This window comes from Tribolium madens, unplaced genomic scaffold (assembly GCF_015345945.1).
Source record: "Tribolium madens isolate multiple individuals breed KSU strain unplaced genomic scaffold, Tmad_KSU_1.1 Scaffold_96;HRSCAF=242;Tcas5.2_LG5, whole genome shotgun sequence".
Lineage (NCBI taxonomy): Eukaryota > Metazoa > Arthropoda > Insecta > Coleoptera > Tenebrionidae > Tribolium > Tribolium madens.
In genome coordinates this window covers 6,404,845-6,416,635 of record NW_025401068.1, presented here as the reverse complement: position 1 = coordinate 6,416,635, position 11,791 = coordinate 6,404,845, and the positions used below count along the sequence as shown (strand labels likewise).

The window sequence follows — 11,791 nt, the reverse complement described above, 5'->3', positions numbered from 1 at the left end:
ATTCATCGAAACTGGGCATAAAAACAAAATTATTTATTTGATTTTATAATTATACTGATTATGGGGGATATATCAGAAATGGCACATTTTTAATAAACAGATGGAAATTTATGATAATAATTATTAATAACGTCGACGCGTTATTTAACTCTCTATTCATTGTTCACTTTTTGGCAAATTTCGCCATCGCTTATTCGATCTAAATAAATCAGTTTCGCTCGAACTAGTGTAACACTTCCCTTTTACTCAATAAAAATCGGCACCTGCTATGCAAAAGCAGGTTACGTTAGTTCTCGATCTRGTACACTAGCAAAAATYTGAATTACATAACGCYACATACTRAAAAAAAGGCAACATCATTAAGTCATCAAATGACTTAAACCATCTTGAGTCATTGTCTTAAGGACACGCCTTAAACTGTAACACCTGTTTTTCACACGTTGGGCAATTGGTAATTATGCTAATGAGACACATCAGCCGCCCATGACCATAACTGGGTAAAATGAGCTTTTTGAGCGAAAAGCGAATTATTTTTGTAGTATTGTCACACCTTCGCTATTAGGTTATTTGAGCAACTTGAAAGTAAAATAGTTACGTGATGACTTGTGTTTCGAATGATAATTTTATGTAGATTTTTAAGCGGAATAGATGAGATCAAGGAAAGATTTGTTGGTGGTAGAAGACAGCACCTGAAGTGAAAAAAAAACAAATCTTGCGTAAATGTAATTTTATTTATTTTGATTACAATGTTATTATATTAAATTGTTTATTCAAAAACACGCCCTAACAATCAGAATCACGTTGTTTCATAATTTTGGACAATTAAGCAAACGACTCCAAATTTTAACATTCTTGCACTAATTATGTTATGACTTGCAAATTTCGGTTATTGGACTTTGTGCCAAGACAAAACTTAAGAATCATCATTACTCAAAAATTTGACCAACGAATTAGACCATGGTGGACTTTGCTTTTCCAAAATTCAGATCTGAAATTCATTGACCTCACCTTGCAAACAATTAGCACAAGTAAATGTAAAATGACCAAAGATGACTCACATCTCATCAATTTTTTTCACGGATTTTTCAAAAAATGATCGTCTTTTGTTTGCTGGTGAATCTTAATAAGACAGACTGAGCAATGAACTTGATGTGGTCAAGGTAACACCAATTTTTTTCGTTTACTTATTCTACACCAATATTTGCCGACAATCTTTATCCTCCTTGTGGTAAAAAACGCCGTTTAACACAAGCAGAATTAAAAAATGCGGGAAATACCTCCATACGTATACATTTGGTCAACAAGATTTATTACGTTCTTTTTGTTCCCAAGTTGTTCCCAAATATAAACCAAAAAAATCTTTTGTCATGAGTTAGTTCATGACCCACTTTTCAATTTCGAGGAAGTACACAGAATGATCCAAAAATTAATTAAACGTAAAAAGAAGCTATGAGTTGATGATTTAGTCTAATATTTTAATAAAAATTTCCCGTATTTCCATAAATAAAAAAGTTAATACAGAGAATGAATGTTTCTCCAATTTACGATTTTCTTTATATTGCATAACTAATTTTGTACTAAATTTACATATATCTTATTTGTTTTAACTAATTTAAAACTTAAACAAATATTTCTTCTTGCGATAAAAACTATTAATTTTTTTTTCAAAAACTAAAATTATATTCTTTTGGCCCCAAATAAGTTAAATTAAGTAGCAAAGGACCATAGATTATAAGACTATACAGCGTATGTCAGAACTCGCGCCCTAGAGAAAAATTTTAAGTAAGATAAATATCAGGAACATGGAAAAAATGTTTAAAAAATTCAAAACATTTTGACATTTAACATTTTTTTGTCTATTTAATGATGCTGTTGATTCTGCATGTGTTTTTTTATAATTATTTAGTGAAGATACAAAAATTTTGCCAATAAAAGCCACAAATAACAAGAAACAGAGTTACAATTTATGATACAGCTTCCTTGTTTCCTCTTCTAAAATAGCCTGTAGCAAAAAACTTGGAAAATAATTTTTCCAACAGAAATAAATAGAGTGCAAAATTTACACTCTCATAACTTCAAAATTTTTATAGATAGATTTTTTTTAACATTTTTTCCATGTTCTTGATATCCCACCTTATACATGGCATTTTTTTCTGGGGCACGAGTTCTGACGCACCCTGTATCCGTTGAAAAGAATTTTATTTGATGTGAGTAAAGTTACAAGTGTAGAAATGACAATGGCAGTGACATAACAATAAAAGATTTCTATTTTTTTTTTCGACTTTAATGTGAAATCCTTGCTTCTGGTCAATGTCACTGCCAATTTTTTGACTAAACCTTTACCCAAATTGGGGCATAGTTATTCACAGCGTGTTAGAATGAAATAAAAATTAAAAACAATGAACTACCGCCATACACCTGACCCAAACTCTTCCCCAAATGTCATCGGACCAATTCTTGTGCAAAATTTTTTTTCGCAATCGGCGGTTCTTCAGTTCCCACAAGCCTCTAAAACTCTTTGAATGGTAAAAACAGTCCCGGCGTGGAGGTGGGGGCTCACACATTGGGTAACTTCCCCTACCCGCAATCGAAGAAAACTCTTTGACAATTCTGTGTACGGTCATACGTCGTTCCGTCGTGACCGGGGGTGTCCCAAAAAATGAAAAAAGTGTTGTTGTTTCTGGTCGCCGGCGTCCTGGCGACCCATGCTAAGTTCCACTGGAACCGGACGAGTTTTCCTCGAGTGCCCGTCTGGAATTTCACCATCGAAGAGAAAACGCTACTCAATGCTGAGCAAACGGGAAAACTGTGCCTGAAAAACGTCGACAAGTGCATGGAAGAAGGTAGGCGACCTGAAAAGCGCTGAGCGAGCGGATTTTCAGCGCGCGGTTTCAGACGCGGAAGTGGTTCGCAAGGATTTTTGCCAGACGTGAAGATTGATCGTTTTGCGAATAATACCTCGCTTCCTGATTTAGCAAATTACAATAACAAAAAAAATAAATTACAGATTAGAGACAAAACAACTATTGGAATCTCCTTAATTTATTTAAAATTATGTAATATTTTTTAAATTATTGAATGAGATAATCACGCGTTGTTGTGAAAAACGCAATTCCTTCCAATTTCCATTTCAGATTCGCGAGCTTGTTTTGCTAGCGCTCATCTTTAGTTTATAAATAAAACGATAAACAACACGATCATAAAATTTTTCTTCATGACAAAGCAAGAACGAAATACTTCGTCATAATGAAAAAAATAAACTTTTTAACACGAATTTAAATAGTCAATTATTTGAGAACAAATAAATGGTTTAGGTATATTTACATTTTTCATTTCAATTCGGTTTGGGAAATTTTAATGAGTAACATTTTCAAACGCTAGTTATTGCAAGTGTGCACTACTGGAAAAGTAATAATTAAACGTAACTTGCTAGGTTTCTCATTTAATATTATATAATCTTATTTGAGATTGAGTTAAACTTTTGCTCTACATATTTTCACAAGTAGGTATGTGTAGAGAGTTTTCTGCAATTTTTTTGTTTACTCCCTTATTTCTCTTTTTTTTTCACTTGTTGCTTAAAAAAAACACGAAAAATTCGCTGATTGTCCAAAGAAATTTAAATATAAATTTTCATCATAAAGCAACAAACATCGAAAAGACTACAAATTAAGAATCAATGTATGTTTTTGGTTATTAAAAAAAACATTTTTAGTTCTAAATCCGCTTTAAACAAAGGAATTTATACCATAAAACTAAAAATATATACAAGTACTCAATATTAATTTTGAAAAATACTGCACTTTTTTTTCATAATTAACAATTATAAAATAATAACAAAGCAGGTATTTTTAACTCTTCAATTAACTTTTCAATATTTATTTTTTCTTTAAATTTGTAGCATCTCTCCTCAGACTTTACACCAGTTAACTTTAAAAAAAAATAGCCTGTTTTAGAGAACTGTTCTTTGAACTGTAGAACAAAAAAATTGGTTAGAATCTTCTCGAACCCACGAATGTGATTAATTTAAACAACGCGTATCATAGTACGAAGTACGGAGATTGAATATTTAAGTACTAAGCAGATAAACCATAGCAATAATGTTTATTTGATTTTTTTTCTGTTTTATTCTATGCGCGTTAAAATTAATATTAATTTATTTTTTTTTATAAAAATAGAAATAGCTGCAAGGTGCACGCATAGAATAAATTTAATAATGTAAATGAAAACACTTGTTGTAATGCATTTTCTGCGACCTCGCAGTGTCCCGCATCCCGTCTAGTAAATCATTTCCAGGTCTTTTATAAGGAAAATGTACGGCATTAAAATACAAATTTATCTAAATACAAAAGAAATCCTTGATAGTCCAACAATTTCAATTAGTGTATCAGTTATAGCAAACCGTGTGCAATGAATTAATTAAGTACAAACCCGGTGAATGCTTAGTTAATTACTCTCCCACCTCGTTGGCGAAAAGTAACAGTGCCATAAAAACAAGTAGAACACGCAGCAAATAGTAAAAGCACGACCTTGCCACCACTTGGTCAAGTTCAAATTCTCTGGGAAAGTGAACAAGTCTCGTTTGCAAACGGAACTTGTGACATTTTGTATTTTCACCTTCCAAAATCGCCCTTCGACACACCGGATTAATCCACGGCCGGTAGTGGCCTTAATTTAACAATAATTTGTGTTTTCATCAGACTTCAACTATGAAACGACCGCTAATCGACTTGCCGATTTCGTCTTCGGAATGGTCCCACCGTTCGACATGAGTCAAGTCGAGGGAGTCGGCGAGGATTGCAAAAGGCAGAGCCAGAAGTATGTCGAAGAGTTGCTCAAATTCAAGTTGTGGGCACTCAAAAGTAATGATTTTTTTTTGAGGAGGGATTCAAGTTAAATGAGTCGTTTTAGTGTATGATGCGTCGGCGAAATTACCAACGGGGATTTTGAACGGGAATGTTAATCAATTAGGCGATTTCGACTTGTGTTTACAAGCCATTGAMAGAAGTCTAGATATTAGAGGGAAATAYTGCCTTGCTTCTATGCAAGTAGAAGCAGGAGYAGCGAGTCCTTATATTCTAGCGTTGCATAGATTGGCACAGTCGCATCAACATTTCAGGAGTCAGCTCGATGACGTAAGTGACTGGAAGCTTCCAGAAATAGTGGTAGAAAAAAACATTGAACAAAAAATGTGGATACAAAAAGAACAGAAATAATTCTTTTTTTAGACTGTTTTATTTTTCCTTTCAAGACATGACCATTTTGCGAAGGTGTTGGCTTSACCATACCCTCCCGTTTCACCTTTGTAATTTTAAATAATTTCAAGTAATTTGGTTTGAAATTAAATTTTAATATTTTTAATGACAATTTTCAGTTTTTAATGTAATTCAAATCTGGGCTGATGATGCCGAAACATCTTCCTACATTAAGTTATTAAATTTTTACAACTGGGGAAGCGACTTGGTTACCTTTAACCCTTTCAATTTCACCTAATCCCCTTGGAGAAAAATGGATCAAATTCATCGTATACAGTGTGTCCCCAGATAGGTGAAACGACTCTTGTAAAAGATAAAAATCCTCACATTTTGCTTAGTTAAAGACTAATTTCTACATAATTTTCGTTTTGGAAAATCAAGTAGATATGCCTTGGAAATTTTCAAAAAACCTATCTTTGTGTAAAGTAAAGTGCCTTTTATGTAGCAAATACGGCAAAGAGTTATAAGAAAATTGTTTAGAATCAACATCTATACCCGTAAACAACATCATCGGCCAAGTATGATTTTCCATTTTTTTATGTTTATTAATTCACAAATCAAAAATTTTTATTTTTAACAGTTCTTTTATTACAATTAAAACAATTTACATGTAGATTATTAGTATTAAATAAATAAATAAATATTTTATTTTTCTGTTAATAAAAAAGCAATTATCTTAGAAAAAAAATGAAAAATCATAGTTGGCTGATGATTTCGAAATTTTGTATAGGAGCCTCAAAGTTGATTCTAAACAATTTTTCCTAATAACATTTTGTTGTATTTGAAAAATAGTTTTTTTTTAATTTTTAAGACATACTTGATTTTTCAAAACAAAAATTATGTTCAAAATAATATTAAACCTAGCAGTAAAAATGAAAATATAAATCGAATTTTGTTCATCTTTTATACGAGTCGTTTCACCTTTCCGAAGAAACATTGTATATTTGTATTTTATTTACTATCAATCGATTAATTCGGACTTTCTGAATTGTGATGTCATTAAAAATATACGTTTTAGCTTTTGTTTTTAATGTCATTTTATTGAAATAAAAAAAATATTTTGCAAAATTGTTGAAACATTAAAATCAACCTTTGTACTCCTTATTTTTCTTTTACTTTTATTTTATATATTTTGTCACTATTTTTATTTAAAAAAATATGACTAGTTTAAAATTGAACCGCATAAAACCATAAAATATGTTTTACTTTAAATGCCAATATCTAAATTTTATATTATAAATTTAAGTTTTTAACATTTAAATTTTATAATTCTTGTTTTTCAATTGATATTTTCATAAAAAAACAGTTAACAGTTATTGTAAAAAAAATAAGCTGAAAATTAAGTTGTAATGTAATAATAATTATACTTTTGAGGCATTATTAAAAAGTCGCAATTATTCAACTAAAGTGACCCTCAACTCATACTTTTCCGGCAAATGAAACCGAAGGCTTATTTGTGAACTTGATAAATCCTTTAATGACATTGACCTTTACTCTTTACTTCATCAATTTGCACAATACCGATTTTCACAGAAGCTTTCATTTTTCCCAACTTTGAACCAACATTTACAATCTTACATAACCCGAAACGATCATCAGTTTTAACATTTTTAAAAGCCAGGGCATCGCGTCCCCCGCTTTTCGAGCGTCAACTGGGCCCTCTGCGTCCCCAACGCCTGCTCCTCCTCGGACGTCCAACTCGCCCTCCGAACCAAAATCAAAACAATCACCAAAAACACCGATTTAGCAGTTCGAGTCCTCGTCGAACCAGACATGTGCCAATCAAGCCAAAAAGAACCGTTGCCGACCTCGACCATCATCACCTCGTAATTTCACTTTCGTCAAGTGCGACCGAAATTCTGCAAATCATGTTTCAGGGGAATTTTCGCCGGAATTGTCCTTCTGGTGGTTGTGAGTACGGTTTATGACTGTTATGCCCTCGGAGAGAAAAATAAATGGATGGTGGCGTTTTCTTTGAAGAAAAATTGGACGACTTTGGTCACTGTAAAGCAATCGAGTGATGACATCGAGGCCATCCACGGGATTCGGTTTTTGAACGCATTTCTGCTGGTTTTGGCTCACAAAAGCATGGCCATGTTTTTCACGCCGTATATGAATCGGACGGAGATGATCGAGGTAAAATTGAGTGTTGTTTTTGTGAGAAATGAGAATTACCGAGTCAATATTGACTTGGGGGTTTTTGGATTTCGTTGCGTCAGGATGTACCGAATTAAAGTTTCCTTACATTTATTGCAATTATTGCTAATGAATTGTCATTTTGCACACATCATTGCATTCGCAAGGTTGAAGAATTTCGTGCTTATTACATTTCGAAAATAATCATTTTGGGTAATTTGTTTACACAAACTTTTATTGCGACGCTCATGATCTTTCAGAAGGTTAGATTAATTCATTATCAATTTATTACTGTTGGATTAAGCGACAATAAACCTTGAAAAAAATAATTACCGGTGTGAATGTAATTGTTATGGTGGTCTTGCTTTTTAATATATGGTTCATTTTATTGTAATAAAACAACTTTCGATATTATTTGAAATATTTCACGCCACCGCAAAAAGAAAATGGCTTTTCAGGATTACTCATTTATGGAATACATGTGTATTGAGTAATGTCAACTTTCAAGTGCAGTTAATTAAAAAGACGTATATACTATTAAGTACAATTAATTTTGAGAAATAACTAACTTTGAATAAATATGGTATTTTATGTGAAAATAAAAAATTATAAATTCTTAAAAAATAACGAAAATTTATTATTGGATTATATTGTTGTATTCAAAAGACATACGGAAAAAATATTCGACGAGGGTTCAAAGAGTAAATTATGTCTGTAATGATCTGTACATTGATAATGTATGTTGTCTATATTACCAATATTAACTCTTCGAAAATAGAACTTACATAATTAAAAATATCTTATGAGTCATAAAATTTGGCTTATGAGCTTTTAAAAATTTATTCAGATAAAGAGACATTCATTAAATTTTGATAATTCGGTACTGATCTACGACCTCAAAGATGGGTATGCCACTACATATTTTTTTGTATATTCTATTACAAAAAAAAAAGTTAATTGTTTTATATCAAAGAACATGCAATTTGAGAATATAGTTGTTGCCTCTTTTGCTTCAATGGATACGTCATTGAGTAATGTTACAAAATAAAATTATAAATTATTTTTATTAAATTTATTGACATAATAATTATACTTTCAAATTTTTGTAGAAAATTTTTAATTTATTTTATTTAAATGTAAATAAACAATGCGTAGAATAAATATTTGTGGCTAATATTTATTACATAAAATTACATTTCATACATGAAAAGTTATATTTTTCGCAATATTCTGCCTAAATTTTTACATGGTGTGTTTATTTTAATTTTCGATTATTTTTCAATATAAAGTTTTCTGTCCGTATACTTATTATTAAAGTCTTATTTTTCACAAGATAATTATCACATCATATTTTATTAACTAACAAAGTAACTTCGAGGAATAAATTGAACCTAGATAAGAAAAGAATTGGGTAAGGATTATCTAACAAAAAAATCAAATTGCAACAACCACTTTTGATTTGTAGTAAAACCACTCAAGTGTCCTTTTACTTTCCTACCTACAAACCCAACACTTTCTTCTTACTTTTAATATTTTTCTTAACATTTTATCACCGGCAATTTCGCAAACATCCACGACACATAAATCCCCGGACAAGTCTGTCAGAATCTCTTTAATTGTACCGATTTATTATCTAACTTTCACTAACGATTTGAAAAACTTTTTCTCTCATTTACTTATAATACGTTTGCGAGTAAACCACACCAGATTATTGGCTCCTATTAAACAGTTTACAACCGCAAATTCATTTGTTATATAACGGAATATTTCTCATAGGTTAAAATATGACCCCATTCAAATAAAAAAACATTCACACCGGTAAAATTTCGCGACGTGGAATTACATAAATAACTAATTACTCAAAACAAAAGATTGACCATCTTGGCTCTGCATGCATGAACATTCATAAATCACGGTTTTTCACAAATCGGAGAAAGTGATTTAGAATTACTAAAGTCTTGCATAACTGGAAACATCAAGAAAACGCAACTAATTAGAATAAATACTAATTAATCAATTTTTAAATCCTTCAATTTGTAAAAATATGATTGATTTGTGCAAGCATTTACCAATACTGTCATTGGATTATGATAATAATGACAGTCACTGAGACAATCAAGGCACTCTGGATTCGTAACGATTTCGAATTGGCCAATAAGGGGCCGGTTTGAATGCACCACATGATACCCATGACCTCCATTTTAATTTAAAAATGCATCTATGATGTAGTAGGCTTGTCTGAAAGAATTTTAAAAATTGAAGGCTCATCCTAAATATTCTTTACTCGTCGGAATGCCGTCCAAGGTCACACAACTATGATAAATATTTCCTCAAAAAGCCACAATAAGTCATTTGATATTTATCTATTCAAACATTCTTGTTGTACAACAAACAACAATTTGACTTAATTATCTCAATTTGTTAAAAATGCATATCAAGGTTCGAAGACCTATCACAAAAATCATCAAAACCTTGCACCTCGATTGAGTCATTTTATTCTAATTAGCCAACCTCCGCCACCTCCTGCTACTCCTGTCCCTCTCGCCCATCTTCGACGACCGCTTGGCGCTTCAGACGCGAATTTCTTGATTTTGTGATCAGGAAAAGATGAATTCGAGGAGGTGTTTGGCGCAGAACCGCAATCTCACCTAGATCACGGCATGGTCCTGTTCATTGACCTTGGTCATGCGCGGCGTGGGTGATTGATTCCAGCGGCCACAAGCGTCGAATTCGAGGGAAATTTCCCTATTTTCGACCAGGAGAGCATGAGAGACGAGTAAGTGTGAGGCGTGGTCGCGCTTTGTGAATGATGCTCGACACACCTCCCCACTATGGAATGGAGTAACAGGAGGCGAAATCAATGAATGAAACTGTCAAAAACAACGCATCTTGTTGTTAAGCGATGGGCCTCCCAGACCAATCACGATGCGCCATTAATAAATTTGAATTAAACAAAGTGTAAAAAGATACTATCGTTGTATAGGTACACTTCTGTGCAAAAAACTTGTCCAAATCATTTCTGATTCTAAAGTTACAATTTTTTTTGCAGTTTGTTTCCCGGCCCTGGACCGTGATTGGCCGAGCGGCTAGTCTCTACACCGACCCTTTCATCCTCATTTCGGGCACTCTAACGGCATATTCCCTTCTTGGCAAATTGAAGAAAAATGGAAAAATTAGCATCCGAGAAGAATACATTTCTCGCCTTTTCCGGATTTTGCCCACTTTTGCCGCATTGATCGCATTTTGTACTTTTGTCCTTCCCTGGATGAATCAAGGGCCCATGTGGAATCAAGTAGTAACACATCATTCCGACCTATGCAAAAAATACTGGTGGAGGAATTTACTATTTATTCATAATTATTTCGGTTTTAAGGATATGGTAATAATAAAACAAATAACGATCGGTTTTAAAGTCGTAATTTTAGTGTTTGACGCACACACACCACGTAGGAATCGACACTCAACTGTTTTTCGTTTCGCCACTTTTTGCCTTGTTGCTATGGAAATGGCCAAAAAGAGGTGTCTATGTTTTGGCGTTTTTGGCACTCGCTTCGACTGTATGGCGCTATTACGTCACCTATACTATGAAATTATCAAATTATATTCATTTTGGGACATCGTAATGTCAAGTAATTTCACACAAATCACAATAATAATAATTGTTTTTTTAGAATCACTCAGTTGTTTGACACAGCCGACAATATGTACATTATTCCGATTCATAGAGCCACTGTATATATCATGGGAGTTTTGCTTGGTTATATTTTGAGGAATTTTAGAAACACCACATTAAGCAAAGTAATTTCTTAAATAACATACAAAAGCCAAAAAATATTATTTTTCTTTTAGAGTCAGCTCCGAATTGGCAACACAGTGGCCCTCCTTAGTTTTCTAGCTTCCCTTTTTGGCCCAGCCTTCATGGGGAGTATAGACTACGTGTACAACCCCACAGATGCGGCATGGTATGCCGCGTTCGCCCCTATACTCTGGTGTTTCTCCTTCGGTTGGATTATTTTTACTAGTCATTTGGGATATAAAGGATTTTTCGAACGGTTTTTCTCGTGGCCACCATTTTCACTCTGGACCAAAATCTCCTACACAGTGTACTTGACACAGTTCCCTGTTTTCTTCTACAATGTTGGTATTACCAGAACAACCCAACATTATGGGTTTTTTAAAATTTTACTCAACTTACAAGAACTGACTTGGGTTTGGTTCTTGTCTGTTGTTTTAACTTTATTAATAGAGATGCCATTCCAAAATATTAGAAATATAATATTTAAGAAAGAAAGAACGTCGGAACCCCTTCACAAAAAGATTAGTTGATCTAGTTTTAGTCTTTTTTATTTACTTAATTAAGTTTGTTGAGAATAAAATAAATTGATAAACTGATTGGGTGTATT

The 11,791-nt window shown here is 32.7% G+C and overlaps 1 protein-coding gene across 1 annotated transcript; it reads left to right on the top strand.

The window, feature by feature from the left end:
• Positions 1-2,263: 2,263 nt before the first annotated feature.
• LOC123013392 (O-acyltransferase like protein-like) lies at positions 2,264-11,780 on the top strand. The gene is made up of 9 exons (XM_044411880.1): positions 2,264-2,843; positions 4,698-4,859; positions 4,909-5,132; positions 6,870-7,078; positions 7,130-7,388; positions 10,438-10,767; positions 10,814-11,007; positions 11,060-11,186; positions 11,238-11,780. Exons 1-9 carry the CDS (start codon positions 2,660-2,662, stop codon positions 11,712-11,714), a joined length of 2,166 nt encoding a protein of 721 aa, XP_044267815.1. The 5' UTR covers positions 2,264-2,659; the 3' UTR covers positions 11,715-11,780.
• Positions 11,781-11,791: the final 11 nt, after the last annotated feature.